Genomic DNA, 20,512 nt, shown 5'->3' on the forward strand with positions numbered 1-20,512 from the left:
CACATAGGGGGCCGTTTCGGCCACGCGGCCGCCGCCCGCTCACCCAGGCAGCACCCACGGAGGCGCTCCTGTCCTCGGTGCCCCCGCAGCACACGCGAGCACGCAGACACGCGACGGGCAGGGTGCCGCCCTCCGGCCCCGCGTCCCCGGGACGCCGAGGTCACCTCTGCGGGCCGCTGCTCCCTGGCGGCGGCCTCGCATCTCCGAGGTTGGCGGTGCCCCCCTGCGGCCCCCGTGTCAGCCCCATCTCCGTAGGCACAGAGCCACGTGTCGGTGGTGGCTTGGCCGGTGACGGGCACGGGGCCTTCTCCTGACCGAGCCTCCTGGCTTATGTCTTCCAGGGGGACACCGGGCCGCAGGGCTTCCCAGGAACCCCGGGGGACGTGGGCCCCAAGGGCGAGAAGGTGAGGGGTAACGGGCCGGGCGTGGGGCGGGCGCGGCCCGAGGTGGGTCTGTGAACCCTGGTGTGACAGGGGTCTTCTGTTCCCAGGGGGATCCTGGGGTCGGGCCGAGGGGACCCCCAGGACCCCAGGGGCCTCCGGGACCACCCGGACCCTCCTTCAGACACGACAGGCTGGTGAGTCCTCTCTCTTGCACCGCGGTCGCAGCCAAGGGGCCTCTGGTCGCGCTTGGCTTCCGATGCCGCGCTGCTCCGTCCGGAACCGGCCCTCCCCGGGGCGTGCGCAGGCCCCGGGCGTTTGGCCCCTGACCCGCCTCGGGTGTTTTCATTCGGGGGTCGGGGGGCTCGAGGTCACTGTGACAGTCCCGCACGGCTAGCGCCAAGGGCCGGTGCTCGCGGGGGAGCGCGGGGCAGGGGTGCGGCCTCGCCGGCTGACCGCAGGTGGGCCGTCGGGGCTTCTGGTGACTCGGCCTCTCCCCTCAGACCTTCATCGACATGGAGGGGTCCGGGTTTGGTGGCGACCTGGAGAGCCTCCGCGTGAGTGACCCCTGGCCGGGGCGGCCGCTGCCCCGACGTCCCCGAGCACTGGCGGAGCCCGTTGGGCGGCGACGAGGCCCGGCGGGGTGGGGTGCGGTGGGCCTCCTCCGGCCGGTGCTGCATGCAGTGATGGTTCTGTGTTTTCCGTGTCCAGGGCCCTCGAGGCTTCCCCGGCCCCCCTGGGCCCCCTGGTGTCCCAGGCCTGCCCGGAGAGCCAGGCCGCTTCGGGATGAACAGCTCGGACGTCCCCGGACCCGCAGGCCTTCCCGGAGTGCCTGGGCGGGATGGGCCCCCCGGGCATCCTGGGACCCCAGTAAGGCCCGCCTCCCCTCACCTGCCTGGGTCCGCGTCTGGGTCGGGGGGACAGTGAGCGTGGGGCCTTCCCCCGTCTGGCTGAAAGCCTCCCTCACCACCTCCGTCCTCCCCCCCAAAACCTTTTGGGGGGCCACCCGTCTTTGGGCCCCCCAGGGTGGGAGGAACCTGGGTGGGCAGCCCCGTGGTTCTGGCTGCCGAGCCGCTGGTGCCCACGTGACAGCCGCTCACCTCCCTGCCCTTGCAGAGGCCGTCTCGGGGGTGACTCGTGGGACGGGGTTGGTGCTGATGCCCGGAGGATGGGAGGCCGAGACGGGCCCACGTTTGGCCCTGCAGGCCCCCCTCCTGGCACTGGGCACACGGCACCGTGGCCTGGCAGGCGCCTGGAGCTGTCGCTGTTGAGGTTGGGTCCCAGGAACCAGGGTGTGCACCTGGTTGCCACCCAGAGACGTGCTCGGGACACAGAGCCCGTGGGCCACACGGTTTCCTGCTGAAGGCGTGATGACCCTTTACTGAGGGTCCACGGCCGGTCACCAGCCCCAACCTCTGCACGTGAGGCCGCCCCCTCCCTGCGGGGCTGGTGGCTCTTCTCACCCTCCCTAATTTGATTGGCAACTCAAATTAAACTAAAAAGGGGGAAGAAAGAAATAAAAACGTGAACAGAGCTGTCCGACGCCCTTGACCGTGCACGTGGGCGGGTCTCCCGTGAGCCGTGGGACTCGACCGCGTCCTGGGAGTGTTGCGGGTGCCGGATGCACAGAGGGTCTTCTGCAAACCCCAATCGTTCTCCATCTGGCCTCACACTCCGCTCTTCTCTCCGCAGGGACCCCAAGGTCCTCCAGGAAAAGATGGACAACCAGGACAGACCGGCCAGAAAGGCGGCCTTGTAAGTCACTCGCCCCGGCGGCCGGGGCGGCCCTGACCTAGCACCCAGGGCGTGTGGGTATTTGGATGGTGCGGCCCCGGGTCAACGGAGGAGAGATGCCACAGGGCAGGGCGGTGACGGCTTTAACCCAACAGGGAGCCGCCGTCTTCTCCGTCTGGTCCGACAGCCAGGGAACCCTGGGCTTCCCACACCGGCTCAGAACCGGCCGCTGGGGCTCCTGTAAAAATCCAGGGCTTCACTACATAATGCTCTTTCTCCATGATGACAATTAGCCTCATGGTTTTGAAGAATATTGATGCTTTACTTGATTTGGACATTTTATTTCTAGTTTCCATTTTGGTTGCATTGATAATGGAGAAACTCTCAAGGCTGCTCGGACCTGTAACCGGGGCCCCTGGTTTCCACGTGGTTTTTCGGGGATGGGCCACGGGAGATACCCCCACACAGTCGTCTGGAGATAACACTTCCCTGTGATCTTTCAGCGAGAACCTGGCTGTTTGGGGCTCAGCAGAGGAGGCTAGTTTTAAGGGAACCGTTTGTGCTCCGAGCTTGCTGCTTTGCAGCCGCTGAGCTAGAAGGACTCTCCTGCTGGTTCCAGGGGTGGCGGGGGGGCGAGGGTTGCTGCTCAGTGAGGTCAGCTCTGCCCCCTCCACGGCTGAGCCTCCATCCCCATCTGAAACAGGGGTGACGGCAGGAACAGCCAGGGGTGCGCCAGGGCCAAGAGGAGACACCTGGAGTTTTAGAGATAGTTGATACAAGGGGAAAACTTGACCTCGTGGGTCGGGAGAAAGCAAGTGAGACGCTGTCTGCTCTCTCTTGCTGCCCGCACCCTGGTCCGATTGCGTAGTAACTGTTCTCTCCTCCCGCAGGGCGAGGCGGGCGCCCCAGGACCCAAGGTACAGACAAAGCCCCAGTGCCACCGCTCTTCCCGGACGGAATGGGCCCGCCAGCTGAGGGGACGGGGGTGGGGGTGAGGGCATGGCGGCCGAGAGGTCGAGCTCCCGGGCACTAATCGTGGGGTCCGGCCAGGAACCGCCCTGGCAGCAGGTACCACGTTTGTCCCGCAAGGCTGTTTCCACCCGAGTTCTGGTTCGGGGGCGAAGCGAGAGCAGATGTGCCCGGAGGCAGGCAGCCCTGGGGCCCCGGGGGCTGCAGCGGAGGAGGGGGGTGCCGGGGCCCCAGCGTGGCCCGAGTGGGTCCCTAGCACCGTCACACGGGCCAGGTCCTGGGGAGGCCACCCCAGCCCCTCCATGAGCCACACCGACAGCCTTCCCAGGAGGGAGGGCCCGTCACTGGGGAGGCCGCCGTGGTGGTGCAGCTCCAGACCCGTCCGCCGGGAAAACCCATGGGGAGGAGGGGGAGGATGACGGTGGGACCGGAGGGGCCTGGAGGGAGGGACGAGGTTCAGAGTAGAGACTTGGGCGTGTAAACGCGCGCGCACACGCAACGCGTGCATATGCACACCCGGGCACGGGCTCCAGGGATAAACGGGGAAAGCTGGGGAGATCTGCAGTGAGGGAAAAGGCTGCAGCCGGGGTGAAATTCAGCAAAGGTGAGGCCAGACTCCACTTGTCGTGGGAGACCCTGGACACCAGAGTTGGATGTCAGCCACCCAGGCTGCTCAAAGCCGAGCGAGGGCCCTCGAGTATCTTGACGGAGGTGCCTGGGCCGGCTCCAGTCACAGACGCTCTCGCGGTTCCCTCATCCCCGTGGCAATGGGGTCCGGGCCCCCCGCCCCGCTTCCTCCAGTGGAGTCCTCCCCCTCCTGGAAGCAGCGTCTCAGGCCTCCACCTGGGGGTCTTGCTCGGTGGTTTCGTGTTAAGTGGGTAAAGTCTGGTGAGGCCAGAAGAAAGAGGTGCTGTGGGGCTGGCGTAGCTCCTGGCTGGCTGTTCACCCCCTGGCTCTTCAGATGTAAAAAACACAGGTGCAGCTGCAGCGCAGGGGCGCCTGGGGTTTGGGGACACCCCGAGGGCCGAGGGAGGTGACCTTCTCTCCCACCTGCGCAGGGAAGCAAGGGAGACCCCGGCCCCGTCGGCACGCCTGGGGAGCACGGCCTGGCAGGACGCCCCGGACCAGCAGGACCACCAGGGCCCCCGGGCCCCCCCGGGCCCCCAGGCCCAGGACTCGCTGTGGGGTTTGTGAGTACCCACTGCTCCCGGCCCCCAGAGAGCCCGGCTCTGCGGCCCCAGGCGCCCTCGGGCACCCACGCTGCCATGCAGCAGCCAGACTGGCGCCACCCCCACCCGGGCCCCTCCTGGCTGGTGACAGAGTTCCCCGCGTGCGAACGCTGAATGGGGGGCGTTGGCAGCCCCGCATGGTGTCTGCCCTGCCGTCCCCGTGGCCCACCGAGCGGGGGCCCTGCAGCGGGCAGCCCCAGCCTCAGAATCCACCCGCTCGGGCGCTTGGGTCCCTGCCCAGCCTGGGGCGGGTCTCTTCCTATGAGAAGACACGCAGACCCTGGCGTCCCTGTGTGTCCTCCTCCAGGACGACATGGAAGGCTCCGGGGACCCCTTCTGGTCGACAGCCCGAGGTGCCGGTGAGCCGCAGGTACCGCCCCAGGGCTGGGCCGGGTCAGCGTGGGGGCGGGGCCGCCTGGGGGCTTCCGGGGCAGCGTCCCTGGAACTGGCCTCCGGTGGGACCAGGAGCAGCCCCGCAGAGCCTGCGAGCCACCTGCCTGCAGGACACCGTCCACCTCGGGCCGCTGGGGAGAGAGTCCAGTCTCCAGTGTGGGGAATGCGGCTGGAGGTCGAGCTGAAGGGCCATACGGGGCGGGACGGGCCCCAAAGACGGTTCTCCCTGGGAGACACTAGTCCGGTTCTCTTCGTGGCTCTAAGTTTGGGGAAGTTACGCAGTTTTGACCTGAGCAGAACTTTAGTTAAAGAAAAATGGGGACACTTTCCCTATGAAAAATGGACGGACTCCTACGAGATCCCACCTTGTTGTGCCATCGACATGTGCACTGGTCAGGATCGTGTCCAGAGGTCACCGAGCTGAGACCGGACGGACACACGAGGGGCCAACTTCCCGGGGCCAGGATGCCCGGGACGGGCAGAGAGGGTTCCCTCCCCCAGGAGCCCGCGGGGCCGACACAGACCCCACTGGGGGTCCTTAGGGGACCTCGAACCAGTGCCCAGCTTGGCCCCTGGAGTCCGAGCCCAGCGAGAGGGTGGTGGGGCTCCAGGTGAGGGCCTCCCGTTCTGAGCACCGCTGATGAGGAGTTTCACTTGGGCGGAAGCTAACTCTGTGGTGAAGTTTTGCCCCTTTAAGTTGGTGCCTTTCCGTGTGTGCGTTAGAAAGGCTTAGTTTGGGGCAGTCAGGTGAGATCTGAGCCAAGGTGCCAGGGCGAGGTCGCGGGGCAGGGTCCCCTCCTCTAGGTCCAAGGACACAACTCCAGTGCCGCTTGACCCCTGGCGGGGTCTGTGGGCTGTTGCGTGGCCTCAGGGTGATGGAGACCCTCGGGTGGGGTTAAAGCAGCCAGTGCCCTGGGGAGGCCCAAAGGCAGCATCCCATCCGTTCAAATGCGTTTGTTACTGGTTAATAAAATGCGCGTTTCTGGTGTTGGGGTGACTTGCTCGTGTCCTCCCCGCGGCTTCTTTGTGTGGGGGACGCCACGTGGTGCCGAGGACAGGCCACCTCTGGTGGGGTTTGGGGGTGTGCGCGCCCCCGTTAACACAAACGCCCTTTTCCTCCGTTTTTCATGAGAGGGGCTAGTTGTCTTGCGGGGAAGGCTGTTCCCCCGAGGGGTGGGAGCAGCGCCCACCCGGCCCTCTTCCTTCTCTGCCCCCCACAGGGACCGCCCGGCCGGCCTGGAGTCAAGGTCAGTGAGACACTCGTTAGCCCCGGGGCGCCCAGCGCCCTCCCCCTCCCCGCCAGGAGCTACTGCTCAGTGGCCCTGAGTGCCTCGCGGGAAACTTGCAAAGTAAAGAAGAGCCTAACGGGGAGGCGGTCCCCAGAGCCCAGTTCAGGCAGGGGGTGGCGCCGTCCCATCTTCCTTACCCCGTGAGTCCAGATCTCTGGCTCCACGAGTGCCAGGTGTGTGCGGACTTGGGGAGAGCGAGGGGCTCAGGGAAGGAGCCCCCAGCCCGGGGGGCAGAACCTGGGTGCTTCTCTCGCCGCCGCCGGCCCTGCCTCCCTGGTCCTGCCCCCGCCCCACCCCTCCCGGGGGGCAGCATCCCCCACCCCTCCCGGGGGGGCGGGGGCGAGGGCAGGAGTAGCCCCACCGTGCTCTTCTGGCACCCGTGCGGTCCGGGAGCGCAGGGTCCCCCCGCGGGCCAGCTGTGCCACCCGGTCCCTTAGAGCGTTCCGGTTTAATTTGCAAACCTTTGAGACAGTTGGAAAGACGGCTTTTTTAGAAGGACATACTTCTTAGCTTTCTTGAACCGTTCAAGCTGGAGTCACCTGAATGCTCCTGCGGGAAACAGTGGCCTGGCCTCCAGAACAGTCCAGGCCTTGTGCTCTGAGCGCGGGGGTGGGCGCCGGGCCCGGGGCCCTCAGCTCTGAGCTGCGGGGTGCGGCGTGGGGACCACTGGGTTACCTGAGGAGGGCTGGGCGCTGCCTGGGGCCTGGGCCAGCGCTCGCGGCCCCACAGAACCCTCTGTCCACTTCAGGGGGATCCTGGAGTCATGGGGCCACCAGGGACCAAGGTAAGAACAGCACCTCGGGTTCAGGAAATCCACAGTCATTAGCAGCCCTGATCTGGGGTGCAGGGTGGGGTCCCCAGGCTGAGACCAGGAGCTTGGTGGGTCCCCATTGCCTGGGGCCTCAGTAAACAGGGGTGAGTCCACGCCAGGCCCAGCGTCCTCCCCCCACTGTGCCCCGTCCCCCCCGGGCCCCCCAGGTTTGCACGTGGGGCAGCTTTCCTCCCATCCCAGCTCTGTAGCAGAGTCCCCCGCCCTGCGCCCCACGGCGCTCCCCAGGAGGGCGAGCAGGTCGAATCTCCCTCGGCCTGGTCAACAGACCAGGCTGAATCGGGTGTGGGCTGGGGGCCGGCGGAAGCCCCAGCCTGGCCAGCTCCGGGACGCCGTGGCCGCCGGGTGCCGCGGCTGACACACGTGCTCTCCTGATGTCCTCTGCAGGGAGAGGCCGGAGCCGACGGAGCTCCTGGGTTCCCCGGCCTTCCTGGCAGGGAGGGCACAGCCGGACTCCAGGTGAGTGGCCACCCAGGGCTGCTGCGGCTGACACCCCCCGAGGCGGCCACGCCTGGGTGAGAGCCGGCACCCAGTGTGTATCTCAGGGTCCCCGCAGGGCCCGGAGACCCCAGCTCCGTGGGACGTAAGTCGGCCGTCCCGGCTGCCTTAGGGGGCTTCCTGCGTGGCTGACCCCCCACCCTCCAGGCCCCATTTGGTCAGTGCAGGGAAACTCCACATCTTCACTCGGGCCAGTCCCGGTGGCCTGGGGTCTCCAGGAGGCGGGGCTTGTGTGCTATTTATGATGAACGATTTCCTTCCTGTCTCCCCAGGGACCAAAAGGAGAAAAAGGGCCCCAGGGAGAGAAAGTGAGTTTGTGGGGCTTGGCGGGTGTCGATGGACGGGTGGCAGGTGCATGGCAGGGCCGGGGCGCTGCCCTCTGCCCCGTGCCCGCCCACGTGGTGCAGGGACTGGGGCGGGATCCGGGCTCAGAGCCTGCCCTGCCTGGGGTGGGGGCTTGTGGGCCACGGTGCTCCGCCCTCAGGCGCCTCCTCACACCCCGTGGGCACCGGAAGCCCCTCCAAGTCCGGGCTGGGCTGCAGTTCAACCCCCGGGGGAAACTCTCTTCCAGGGCGACCCAGGGAAGGACGGAGTGGGGCAGCCAGGCCTCCCGGGACCCCCCGGACCCCCAGGGCCTGTCGTCTACGTGTCGGAGCAGGACGTAAGAACCCCGCATGGGTGGACGCGTGCTCTGCCCCAGGCCCCCAGCCCTCCCCCTGTAGGGCCACCTCCAGAGACACCGGGGTCCCGGTCTGCTGGTTCCATGGGGCTTCTTGGCATCGAAGCTGGCCCTTCCAGAGCTGCCCTTTGGCCGTTCTTTTTGGCCGTGTGTCACCCACTCCGGCTGTGACAGGCCCCCATGCCCAGCACCCCGGGGGGTGGGGGCGCTGTCCCCCTGCTCCCAGGGTCCCGGGCCGGTTCTGTGATGCGGGAGCGGACTCCCGGGGCGGCTTCGTCTCTCGTCTCAGGGACCTTGAGGCCCAAGGCAGGAAGATGTCTTTCACGTTGACTTCCTGGTGTTCTCTGTGGGTCTTGTGTGGGTAATGTCACGGGAGCTGGGTGTTCATGGTAAACGTGGTCCTTTTCCTTCCTCCTCCGGGACACCGGCTCCGGCTCTGCTGACTCACGGACAGAGGGCACTGGCGAGCGTGCTGGGCCCCGAGGTACGTGCGGCCCCGGGACGGGCTGGGCGCCGGGCACCTCCCCGCGGCCGGTCCTGACCGTCGCTGTCTCTCTCTCCACAGGGCCGGGCGGGGCTCGCAGGCCTCACCGTGAGTAGCTCCCCAGCGGGCGCGGGGCCTCTGCTTCGCAGGCGGGGGGCCGGGTGGGCCCCCGTGAGGCCGAGGAACCGGAGCCGGAGACCCCATCCAGACAGGGGGGTCGGGCGGGCGTCTAGGGCGGGGCGGGGGGTCACGGCCCGGAGCCAGGGGCATTCCGGGCAGCGCTCTGTGTCTCCTGCAGGGACCAGCCGGGCCGAAGGGGGACCTGGGCTCCAGAGGCCAGCAGGGCCTCCCGGGACCCAAGGTGAGGGGCCGTCCAGGGTCACCGGGTGACCGCTCAGGGGGAGGGGGCCGTGCCCGGGAACTTGGTGCGGATTCCCCTCTGGCTTTTTCCCTGGACCTGCCGGAGGCCCCACTCGTGGCTCCGTGTCCTGAGCTGTCGCATGGGTGCCGCGGGGCGTTCCCTGCAGGGCTGGGGGAGCGCGAGGCCTGCTCCTGCCTGAGGCGGCCTCCCTTACATGCCCCCCTGTTCCAGGGCGAGAAGGGTGAGCCCGGCGTGGTCTTCAGCCCTGACGGCAGAGCGCTGACCTCCTCCCATAAAGGAGCCAAGGTGAGGGGGCGTCCGGACCCAGCTTGCACCCTCTGTCCTGCCTGGCCCGGGCAGCGGGGCTTGGGGGCCGTGGAGATGGCACAGAGGGTTTTGTCCTCCTGAGAGGAGCCAGCTCCTGCCCGTGCGTGGGAGCCTCTGCCGATCAGGCTCTGGAAGCTTCCGCAGCCGGGCTCCCTCGCCCGTCCGTCTGTTCCTCTCCCACCACCCTGGTGGGAGGGTCCTCGGGGCCCCTCGGGGCCTGCACCTCAGCTCAGCCTCAGCCTGGCTGACCCCTGGTTCTCCTCTGCCCGTCAGCGGAGCCCACGCTGCAGAGGGGCCGGGGGCTCTTGGGGGCCCCGGCCTGGGCCTCTCCTGTGGGAGCTGTGCCCCTGTGGTGCCCGACTGGCCCTCTGGGGGCGGTGCCGCTGGGGGCAGGGATCCTGGCCTGCCTTCCTCAGGAGGGGGCCAAGCATGGCTGGGCTTGGGAATGGGCTCCACGGGGGGCTGTGCCCTGAGTCCCCTGCCCCCCAGCAGGGGACCCCCAGCCCTGGGGAGCGCTGGGTCTGGATCAGGAGGCTGTTGGGGACAGGCCTGCAGGGGGTCCCCAAAGGCCCCCCAGGCTTGCCGGGGGATGGGCCGAGAGACCGTGTGTCACAGCCGAGGTCGGGGCCCCCAGACCCCTGCAGCCCGGGCGCTGCGGGGCCGACCCCCTGGGTCTCAGGGCCCTTGGGGTGGGCCCCGGGACACAAACCCCAGTCCGGAGCTTTCTCCCTGTTGCTGTTTCCTTTTCTTCCTGGGTGTCGTCAGTGCCTCGGGTGTCGCCAGGCGCATCCAGACACAGGGACCCCTCGGGGGCTGCCCGCTGGGGGGCGTGACCTACGCCCACCTAACGGTGCCTTCTGGTTTTCTGTTCAGGGTGAGCCTGGCTTCCGAGGGCCCCCGGTGAGTAGAGCCAGGCTTCCCCACGGCGCGCGTGCACGTGCGCATGCTGCGGAGGGCGCCGTCGCCGGCCTGGCTGCCGGGCAGGCGAGGCAGCCGAGCTTCTATCCCAGCTGCGCCTCTACGTGCGGAGGCGGGTGTCGGGAGGGAGACCGCGGGGTGGGGGGCCGGTCACGGCTCCCCTAAAACCTGGCTCCCCCCACAGGGTCCCTATGGGCGGCCCGGGCACAAGGGAGAGATTGGCTTCCCTGGACGGCCGGTGAGTCCCCGGGTCTCGCGCCGGGCGTGGACAGCAGCCCAGGCCCACGTGGACGGCGGGCCCGGAGGGGAGTGGGCTGCAGGCTCTCCGCTGTCCTCCTCCCGGGGACCCCCCGCCACAGCGCGGCTCGCTCCAGCCCCGCTCGCGGGCAGCCCGGGCCGCAGAGAGACGGGCACCCCGCGGAGGCCCTGGGTGGGCACAGGAGCTGCTGGGCCCGCCCTCACGGCTGCCATCCGCTGTGCTCTGCCCCAGGGGCGCCCCGGCATGAACGGACTGAAGGGGGAGAAGGGGGAGCCGGGAGATGCCGGCGTGGGATTCAGCGCCAGGGTGAGTGTCCTGCGGGGCGGGCGGGGGCAGGAGGCCTGGCCGCAGTGGCTCAGGGCCCGGAGCTCACCTGGGGGAGGCTTCTGAGCAGCCTCGTGGCCCTCGGACACGCAGACCCCCACGCACACGAACGCGTGTGTGCGCACGCGCACGCACACGCACGCGCCGAGGCCACCGGACAGGGCCCCGGCATGGTTTTCTCAGAAGGGGCTCTAGGCCGCGTGGGCTCTGGGGTGGGCGCCTCTGGCCCGTGGGGCTCTCGCTCCGACCGCCTTCACGCTGCAGTTACTGCCGCCTTGGGAGCCGAGGGTTCGGTAAAGTCCCCGGGTGAGGCCCTATCATCACCGCTACCTGAAACGGTGCCACCGAGGTGCAGGACTCGCCTCTGATCCCGCTGGGCGCCCAGTGGGTGCGCCGGCTGCACCCGGTGCCTTTTCTCCTGGACCTCCTCCCACCCGGCCCGGCCGAGCGACGCGGGGTCCTGAGGGCAGCGGCTCGGGCTGCGGCTCCTCCGCTGTTTCCGTCACTGCGCGTCTTCATCCGGGCTCCCTCCTCCTTGCGGTGGTTTCATGAAATCTCAGAACACGAGGCGGCGTCTTGCAGAGCTGTGAGGTGGAGGTGGACCGGGCCACTTCCGTCGAGGGGGTCGGGGGGCTCTCGAATTCCCCCCGCGGTTCTGAGTTGTAGAGGCGGAGCGCCAGCCACCCTGTGCGCGCCCTGGTCAGGGCGTCCAGCGTGTCCAGCTTCCTCGTGGGCCTGAGCTTGTGCCTCTGTTCCGCCGCCAGCCCTCTCTCCTCGGCCGCAGGGTAGGGGCGAAGGTGCCCAGGGGCCCGAGAGCAGGTGCCCGTGAGGTCCCAGGACCCTGTCCCCAGGCACCTTCGTCACTCAGGCCAGCCCTTCGGCGAGTGAGCCGTTACTTTCAGAACAGGCTCTTCTGACACTACCTGAATCGGCCGTTTGTCCTTTTTCTGCGAGCGCGCGAGTGAACGGAGCCGACCTTCACCCGGCTGGCAGCTAGTAACCACGCGAGCCGTGTCCGAGGCCGTGTCCGGGCCAGACGGCCGCCCGCACGTCTCCCGTGGGAGGATTTGAGCAGGGCTCCGGTCTGGGAACGGGACGGGGACAGCTCTGCCCTCGGGGACCCCACGACCACAGAGTAAAGTGGACGCGTTCTCCAGCTGACGTTTTCTGACTTCACTGTGGTTCTCAGAAGGGCTCCTGCCCACATCTGCTGTCCTGGCCAGCGTCGATGGCCACTGTTGACTGACCGGGCTTTCTCTTTCCCCCCACGCAGGGTCCGCCCGGCCCACCCGGGCCCCAAGGCCCCCCGGGCCCTCCCGGGACTCCTGTCTATGACAGCAACGTAAGTCACCGGCGATCCCTGCTGTTCCCTCTGTGTCCTCACACTCTTCCCTGCACTGGCTTCCTTTCCCCTCTGCTGACCCGGGAGGGCTGAACCCCAGGCAGGGCAGCCGGAGCCCCGGCCTCTGAGCCCCTGGCGGGGGGCTTCTGGGAGGGGCGCGGTGGTGGGACCCTGGCCCACCTGCCTTGTAGGCCGCACCCGGTGGGCCGTTGGTTAGCAGACAAGCCCGCAGGGGAAGTGAGGTCGGGGGAGGGCTCTCTGGATCGGGGCTCCTGAGCTCGAGCCCTGGGGTCCTGGGGGGTGAACACCCCCTACCTCGCAAGGCTCAGTGACGTGAAGTGACCACGTGGGGTAGTCATATGCCGTGCCCGGGGCTCCCGACTCCAAACCCTGTGTCCCCTCCCTCCCCCTCCCTGCTTCTGTGTCTTGGGGGGCAGGGCTGCTTGGGGGTGTGGCCTCGCAGACCCGCGGGCAGGCGGTGGCCTCAATCTCCAGAGCGTCTCTCTCAACGGCCATCTTTGGCCCGTTCTTCGCAGGCGTTTGTGGAGTCTGGCCGCCCTGGACCCCCGGGATTGCCAGGTGAGGGTCCTGGGGCCTCGGGGAGGGCAGGTCACCCCTCCAGCCACCGCTCAGGGCAGGGTGCGGGCGGCCCCACGGGGGTGCTGGATGGTCCGGGCCCCGCAGTCCCACTTGGTCACGGCCCCCTTTGCTGGGCTCCCGGGTCCCCCCAGCCCAGCCCTCCAGGCGGCCCGGCCGCGGATGCGAGTGAACACCGGCCGCCCACCCGCTGTCCAGCTCCCGCTCCTCGTCCAAGCTGCTGCTAGTTCGAGCCCCTCCCTGCAGGTGCGGCGCGGCCTCTGGGAGCAGAGGCGGCAGCCCCTGGGGCGCGACCAGCGGGCCCAAGCTCTCGCTCTGACTGTCCCTGGGTTCACGCGCTGCCCCTCCCGGTCCAGGCCTGCCGTGCACGCGGTGCCCACGCGGGTCGCGCCATGCGTGGGCAGGAGGGCCTGTCCCAGGCGCCTCTGTCACACGTTCAGTAACAGGCGCTGGGGTCTCTTTCCCTCCAGGGCACCAGGGGCCTTCCGGACCGAAGGGTGACAGAGGTGAAGTGGGCCCACCCGGGCCACCAGGTGAGAGTGCCCTGGGGGCCTCGGGCTGTGTGTGGTCGCCCGGCTCCCAGAGGAAGGAAGCCCTCGGGACGCCTGGTTGACCCCGCAGCCTCGGGCCAGGGCTGGGGGCTAAAAGGACAGGGGCCTGAGGTGGTGGCCAGGCAGGATGTCCCGGCCCCCCACTCGCTGAGGAGCGGGGCTGGGCCCCAGTGTGCACCTCCCGGGGAGACCCGGCACCCCCAGTGCATCGCGGGAGCCTCGTCGGCCCGGAGCATCCGGGGGATGAACTCCCGGCACCCCGGCTGCCCCCTGGGACGGCGAGGATCCCCGCCTGCGGAGTCCTGGTACTGCAGCTGGTGCGGCGGGAGAACAAGCGTGACGCCGGCGCAGGCCAGGCAGAAGCCGGCAGAGCCGGAGTCCCGGGCACGGCCGGGGTCTGCGTGAGCTCGGGGTTCCCCTACGAGCTGCCAGAAGCAGAAGCAAAACCCCGCCCCCTGAGGAAGATGAGCTCGTTGAGGGCCTGGGGTTCCCAAGCGGGCAAGCGACCAGCCGGCACCGACAGGAGTCCAGGCTTGGCCTGAGCCGCGGCGATGATGCCCAGACGTGGAGAGGAGACGGCAGCGCAGAGCTGGAGCCCACGCGCAAGAGGCGGCTTTAGTTCCGGGACCGGAGACCCGCGGCCTCGGGCCGTGAGGATTCTGTGCGACTTCAGGAGGAGGGCGGGGTCCGCCCGGCGTCTGGGCGACGCGCTGGGCCGGAGGACACGCCGAGGAAGGTCAGACGCGTGCGGGTGAGGACACGCGGGCGCGGCCGGGGCAGAAGAGCGTTTGAAGGTGTCACGGCCGAGCTTCCACACCAGGGCAAGGTTCAGGGAACCCTTCACGCGAAGCGTCAACACGAGCCACAGGCTGAGTCCTCACGGGGATGAGAGGAGCCAGAGACCATAAAGGGCCCCACGGGTCCGAAGAAAGTAACCGCTCGCCTCGAATTCTGCAGCCGGCAGAGATGTCGTCTTCTACGGGAAGAGCCAGTGGCCAGCGACGCCCCTCAGGACACGCGCCTCGGTGGGGAGCACGGGGGCCGCCGGGGGGGAGGCAGTGGCGCTGATGACACGGGGACGGAGGAAGAGCAGGAGGGCCGGTGAGCCCACGCGTCCCCGCCCCGCCAAGGGCGCGTCCCGGAGACCCCAGCCTGGCCCCGAGGAGGCCGAAACCTCGTTACGTCGGACCCGAGTGGAGGACGCACCTGTCCCCTCGGGGACCAGCCGAGGACAGGAGGGAATGTGCCCCTGCTAACCGAGCAGGAAGGAAGAACAGCATAGGAGAACCCGCCCCGAAGACGGCAGGAGAGGAGAGAAGAGGCGCTCGGAACAGGTGGAGGAACAGGAAACGGGGGGTGAAGACTGATTAAATCAGACCCGTTGGCGCGTACGTTCAGCGGGCGGGTCCGCGCTCCTGTTTAAGGACGAACGTGGCCAATGGGACAAAACCAGAGCCGTGCTGCTTCCAAGAGACGCCCCCAGGCGTGAGGACGTGAGAGCCGAGGGGGAAGGGGACGGTAGTCCGGTGAGAAGGGAGCTGTGTGTGTGCTCATGAGAGATCAGACAAGTGTTTTTTTTTTGTTTTTTTTTTTGTTTTTTTTTTGGTTCACAGGCCTCTCACTGTTGTGGAGCACAGGCTCCGTACGCGCAGGCTCAGCGGCCATGGCTCACGGGCCCAGCCGCTCCGCGGCACGTGGGATCCTCCCGGACCGGGGCACGAACCGGCGTCCCCTGCATCGGCAGGTGGACTCCCAACCACTGCGCCACCAGGGAAGCCCAGACAAGTGTACTTTAAAGCAGGAAATACTGCTAAAAATTTTTTTAACTCCATAATGATAACGGGGTACACCCGCCAGGAAAGTACAGCGATTCTAAATTTCTACGCCGGTAATAACATAGCTTCAAGGTATGAAAAGCAAAAATGGACAGAGCTAAAAGGAAAAACACACAGATCACTCAGTACGGGGGGAAATCTCTAAGCAAGGGAAGCAGCAGACGAAAGAGCGGGTCAGTTGGGAGGTGGAAGATCTGAACAGCAGGTGACAAGCTGGACCCCAGTCCCAGCACCAACGTGGGAGGCCACGGGCCCACGCCGGGCACACAGCAAGTCCCTCAGGCCTGTCTGTCCTCGAGGGAGCATCGAAGACACAACGCGGACGGGCCCACCGAGCAGGGCGCCTGCGGGGAGGAGAGGCCACGCTGGGAACCGGAAACCCTGGAGCGGAAGGACAAGGATGTGTCCGAGGGGCAAGCGTGCGGCCAGGGCCGGGGCTGGGATTCTCGGCCCTCACTCCGTGGCCCGCGGTGGCGGTGGGGTCACCCCGCTCTGAGGAAGGACCCGGGACAGGAGCTCCGGGCCGTGAACATGAGCCCGGTGGCCCTGGGCGGGCGTGGGTTTCCCGGAGCAGCCGTGGCGGATCCCAGATCTGGGGCTCCCCCAGCCCCCCAGGCCCATGGTTCACTCAGCAGCCATCACTTCACCCTGGAGGTCTGACCCCCAGCTTTATCAGGTTTCCAGGGGAAAGGCCACAGAAGGGTAAGCCAAGGTCGCTCTCCCACCCAGAAGGAGTGAGGGTCTTGTCAGCTCCTTGTCTACAAGGTCACAGCCTTAAGTAGGCTGCACTTCAAGCATCCAGCCCAGGAAGTTAGAAAACAAATAGATTTAACTTCCAGAAAACAGATGGGAGATGCAGCCAATGGAAAAAAAAAAAAAATGTACATAACAGGAAGCATCAAGAAAGCAAAGAAGTCAGATGTTAGTTCTTTGAAAAGACTAATAATACTCCCCTCGAGGGACTGATGAAGGAAAGAGACAGCAAGAGACATTGAAGATGGCACCCCCGTGCTCTGGAAAGAGCGGGCACCCTCTCTCCACCATCCGCAGTGGCGGGTTGGGGCCGTGGGGGGTGGCCGGTCACGGCTGCCGGCGCGGGGCCCAGCCAGGCTGTGGGGCAGGGAAGAGAAACAAACGCAGGGTGTGACTCTGGAAGAAACAAACCTGCTGTTTTCCCAGAGGACACCGTTTTGAATGTCAGCAACCAGCGCATGTGCAGATAAACCGCCAGAATTAATGAGTAAATTCACCAAAGCCACAGGGGCAGTTCACAAGCATTGATGGCCAGTCACAGGCAAATGAAATCTTTAAAAGGCACCATTTAGGAAAAGATCAGGTTGGCTGCCAGAGGCGGGATGCAGGGTGGGGGGTGAAGGGGGTCGAAGATACCAATGTCCAGTTACAGGACACAGCGCCGGGGGGCACGCAGCTATAGCCAACACCCCTGCCCGGTGAACCTGAAGGTGCGAAGAGAGAAGAGCTCTCGTCACAAGGGAAAGCCATGTTTTTTCCTTCGCGTGTGTGTCTCTGTGAGCTGGTGGCTGTTACCTAAACGTCCTGGGGTGGTCGTTTCGCAGCCAACGTCAAGTCTGTCGCTTAGTGGTCCCCCTTGACCGTCTGCAGCGCCGTATGTCAGTGATAAAAACCGAAGGGAAAAAGGCACCATGAACAAAAACACCAAAAAATATCAAGCGATTGGGAATAAGTGTAACAAAACATGCGGGGGGCTACAGGAATTAGAGAGAGAGGAGGCTTAGGTAAATCCAGGGGCGGGGGGACGGGTGGACCAGGCGGGAAGACAGCATCTCACTGAGGACCCCCCAAACTCTCGCCCCCGTAGGGCAGTTCCCGTTGGACCTCCTCCGCTTGGGCGCTGAGATGAAGGTGGGTGAACCCTGGCCCTCACGCTGCCCCCCACACGGGGCCCCAGAGGCACCTGGGACGCGCACCCCTGGCTCCGTTTTCCGGGAATTCGGCTGACGCAGTGGGAAGCCGGGAGGCCGAGCCCCTTCACCGTGGGCCTCTGGGGGTCGGCGCCCGCCCCTCCCCACCCGACAAGCTTTTCCATCCACAGGGGGAGAAGGGCGACCGAGGGACCGCCGGGCAGAAAGGGGAAAGGGGCGAGCCCGGGGGCGGCGGGTTCTTCAGCTCCGGCGTGCCTGGCCCCCCTGGCCCGCCAGGCTACCCTGGGATTCCGGTGAGTCTGAGCCCAGACGCCTGCGGGTGCCACACACAGGCCCAGGCCCGTCCTGTGCCAGAGCTTGCGTCCCCAGGGTCCCTGGGGCCCGGAGCCAAGGGCAGGTCCACCCTGCGGCCTCGGCCCCGAGCGTGCCCCTCCCGGACCGGGCACCTGATCCTCCTTTCTCCTGCTGGCGCTGTTCTCCACCAACCCCCCTCAGGGAGACCTTCTGTCCTGAAAGCGTCTGGGGGACCGTGGGCCCCAGCTTCCGTCCGGGAGTGGAGGAGGGGTGGGGGCCCTCGGGGCTGCACCTCTGTGGGTGGCTGTCCTCGTCGACATCCCAGGGCCCCGTCCCAGTGGGGACACACGGGGTGGGAAGGCTGGGTTTCCCGGGCCCCGCGTGGGCAGTGGGGGCCAGGGGCTTGGGGGCCGTGCTCCCTGCAGGGGCTCGTGGCAGACGCAGCCACAGGACCTTCGAGCTTGCTCGTCCTCAGCCTGGGGACATAGGTGACAGCACCCTGTGTTTTGTCTTCCACGCTAGGGGCCCAAGGGAGAGAGCATCCAGGGCCAGCCTGGCCCTCCTGGACCTCAGGGACCCCCTGGCATCGGCTACGAGGGACGTCAGGGGCCTCCTGGCCCCCCCGGACCTCCAGGGCCCCCGGGACCCCCATCCTTTCCTGGCCCTTACAGGCAGAGTAAGTCGGGTGGAGAGTGGGCCCTGGGATCCAGCCTCATCCGGGAAGGGCCACTGTTCCCACCTCTGGCTTCTCTCGTGTAGCTATCAGTGTTCCTGGCCCCCCAGGCCCACCTGGGCCCCCAGGCCCGCCCGGATCCATGGGCACCTCCTCAGGGGTAAGTGCCACCCTGTTCCTGACCTGTCGGACCCTCACTGCCCGGCCGCCCTTCCCTTTGGAGGCGTGTGGGTGGGTACCCCAGCGCCAAGAGCCCCGAGACGAGGTTTCCAAAGCAGAAGTGGGGGACCCAGGTGTGGCTGGGGTCTGAGATGGGCAAGGGAGGAGAATGAAGGAGGAGTGTTGAGAAGGTCCCCGGGGGCGCGTCTGCTGTGCAGAGGCTGCGGTGGCCCAGCCACTCGGGGGCTGAGGTCTCCCCGTGGCGCTCATGGGGCCAGCCTGGCAAGGGGGCGGCCACGTAGGTCTTCAGACTGTCGCAGCCCCCGACCCCCCCCGTGAGCCCAGAGGCCCCCTGTGCGCAGGGGACCCCATTGGGCCGGGCTTCCAGCAGGTGAGGGTGTGGGCCACGTACCAGACCCTGCTGGACCAGGTGCCTGAAGTGCCGGAGGGCTGGCTCATCTATGTGGCCGACAGGGAGGAGCTGTACGTCCGGGTCCGGAACGGGTTCCGGAAGGTTCTGGTGAGTTCTGGACAGGGCGATCCCTGCACGTGGCGGGGGGACTTCCCACTTCGCTTTTGGGGCGAAGGGTACAGAGAAGACGGGAGGCGGAGGACCTGCGTTGCAGGGGGCCCCGGCACCTGGCAAGCGGCAGGGGCCAGCCGGGCGGGGCCCGTGGGCATGCGGCCAGCGGTCTTCCGTCCTCACCCGCTTCCCTCCGTTTCTCTCTTTATCAGAAGCTGCTCTATGGCAGTTTTAGGTTCACAGAGAAGCGACTCTTAAGTTTTTAAACTAACACACATGCTTATCGTGTGCAGGGCACCGGGTGGGGGGCACTGGGGTGCAGCCATGCCAGCCTTCCCCGTGTGGGGGGCGTCCAGGGCGAGTGGCAATGGCTGCGTCAGAGGACCCGGGGTGACCCCCTGTTTTCTTTCAGCTGGAGGCCCGCACACCCCTTCCCCGCGGGACGGTAAGGAGCGTCCCTTCTTCCCATGACCGTCACGGGGGACCGGTGGGCAGGGGTGCAGCCTGGGTGGGGCCCCCCTGCCGGGCAGGGGGTGTGCAGACCGTTCTCATCACCCTCCCCAGGCGAGGGGCTTCTTTGAGTCCTTGTCTGTCTGCCCTCGTCCAGAGGGCCGGGCACGGGGACAGGCCTTCAGGGTGCGGGGGGAGGAGGAAGGAGGGGGCAGGCGGGAGGAGCCTAGGATACTCCAGTCCCCCCTAATCAGGGGTTGCGCCCCCAGGCGGTGGCTCCTCTGAGTAGAAGTCACAGCCTCTCAGGCGGCTCAAGAGCAGGGCTCCGTGCTAGGCCTCGGGGGTCTGGGTTCAGTGTGGGCTGGCCTGCCCCGACACCAGGCTCGGGGAGTCCCTTCTCTCACGCAGCACCTAGTCCTGGGCGCTGTTCTGGGCGCGGGGACAGCTGTGCCTGAAGCAGGCAAAGCCCCCGCCCCGCGGAGGTGACATCGTGTTGGGGAGACGGGCAGTGAGGGCAGTAGGTGACTAGGCAATAGCATATAATTATATAAACGTTTCAGATAGATACACGAAGTCATTCTATAACTTATGATTGCATTAGACGTTACTACCAGGTAACGGGTACCAGGTAACAGGTGTCCGAAGGTGCTGGGTGCTGTGGGAAAGGGATGGAAGTGGGAAGCGGGTGGGGCACAGGGGCTGGCATTTGGAGGTCGAGGTCACCGTCGGAGGTAGGAACCGGGCAGAGGCTTAAGGGGCTGCTGGTACCACGGGTGCAGCAGGGGGAGGTCGGGGATGCGGCCGGCCGAGGGTGCCCTGGGCCACGGGGAGGAGCTGGCTTCAGAGGGAGCTGGACCCGGGGGCCTGAGCAGAGGGCCACCCAGCCCGACTGAGGTGCCACAGGCCGGCTCTGGCCCGACACGCCGGGCGCCCCCGGGTCCAGCTCGCCACCTCCAGTCCAGCGTCACCGGCCCAAGAGCACAGCCGTGTGCAGACGAAGGGCGTGCAGGGCGTGCAGGGCTGGGCGGGGGGGCCCGCAGTGCAGGAGGCCCGGCCCCACGGTGCGGTCTGCTTCTCCGCCTGCAGGACAACGAGGTGGCCGCTTTGCAGCCCCCCGTGGTGCAGCTGCACGAGGGCAACCCGTACCCCCGCCGGGAGCCCCCGCCCCCCACAGCGCGGTCCTGGCGGGCCGACGGCATCCTGGTCAGCCCCCAGCGCTTGACACACGGCCAGCCCTACCCCGGGGCCCCGCACCCCGGCGCCTACGCTCACCTCCGGCCGGCAACCCCCACGGCCTCACCCGCCCACACTCACCACGACTTCCAGCCGGTGGTGAGTGACCACCGCGGGCGGCGCTGGGGGTGGAGAGTCCGGAGCCCAGAGCAGCCGGGGAGGGTGCTGGTGCTGGGACCCGCCCCCGCCCCGCCCCGCCCCGCCCCGCCCCCGCCCCCGCCCCGCCCCACCCCCTCCCCGCCCCGCCCCCTCCCCCCCCTCCCCCCCCCCCCCCCCAG

General features: G+C 67.4%; 1 protein-coding gene across 1 annotated transcript in view; it reads left to right on the plus strand.

Moving 5' to 3' along the window:
* COL18A1 (collagen type XVIII alpha 1 chain) overlaps positions 1 to 20,512 on the plus strand; it is a 44,980-nt gene that overhangs the window by 22,178 nt on the left and 2,290 nt on the right. The window contains 30 exon segments of the mRNA XM_067035268.1: positions 342 to 404; positions 491 to 577; positions 884 to 937; positions 1,092 to 1,250; positions 2,073 to 2,135; positions 3,005 to 3,031; positions 4,142 to 4,273; positions 4,620 to 4,682; positions 5,926 to 5,952; positions 6,743 to 6,778; positions 7,211 to 7,282; positions 7,594 to 7,629; positions 7,893 to 7,982; positions 8,455 to 8,484; positions 8,566 to 8,592; positions 8,783 to 8,845; positions 9,077 to 9,151; positions 10,046 to 10,072; positions 10,275 to 10,328; positions 10,581 to 10,655; positions 11,947 to 12,015; positions 12,552 to 12,594; positions 13,083 to 13,145; positions 16,839 to 16,882; positions 17,073 to 17,195; positions 17,719 to 17,872; positions 17,956 to 18,029; positions 18,420 to 18,548; positions 18,964 to 18,996; positions 20,088 to 20,333. Of these exon segments, the coding sequence (XP_066891369.1) occupies positions 342 to 404; positions 491 to 577; positions 884 to 937; positions 1,092 to 1,250; positions 2,073 to 2,135; positions 3,005 to 3,031; positions 4,142 to 4,273; positions 4,620 to 4,682; positions 5,926 to 5,952; positions 6,743 to 6,778; positions 7,211 to 7,282; positions 7,594 to 7,629; positions 7,893 to 7,982; positions 8,455 to 8,484; positions 8,566 to 8,592; positions 8,783 to 8,845; positions 9,077 to 9,151; positions 10,046 to 10,072; positions 10,275 to 10,328; positions 10,581 to 10,655; positions 11,947 to 12,015; positions 12,552 to 12,594; positions 13,083 to 13,145; positions 16,839 to 16,882; positions 17,073 to 17,195; positions 17,719 to 17,872; positions 17,956 to 18,029; positions 18,420 to 18,548; positions 18,964 to 18,996; positions 20,088 to 20,333 (2,238 nt within the window).

The sequence above is a fragment of the Kogia breviceps genome, chromosome 5 (genome assembly GCF_026419965.1).
Source record: "Kogia breviceps isolate mKogBre1 chromosome 5, mKogBre1 haplotype 1, whole genome shotgun sequence".
Lineage (NCBI taxonomy): Eukaryota > Metazoa > Chordata > Mammalia > Artiodactyla > Physeteridae > Kogia > Kogia breviceps.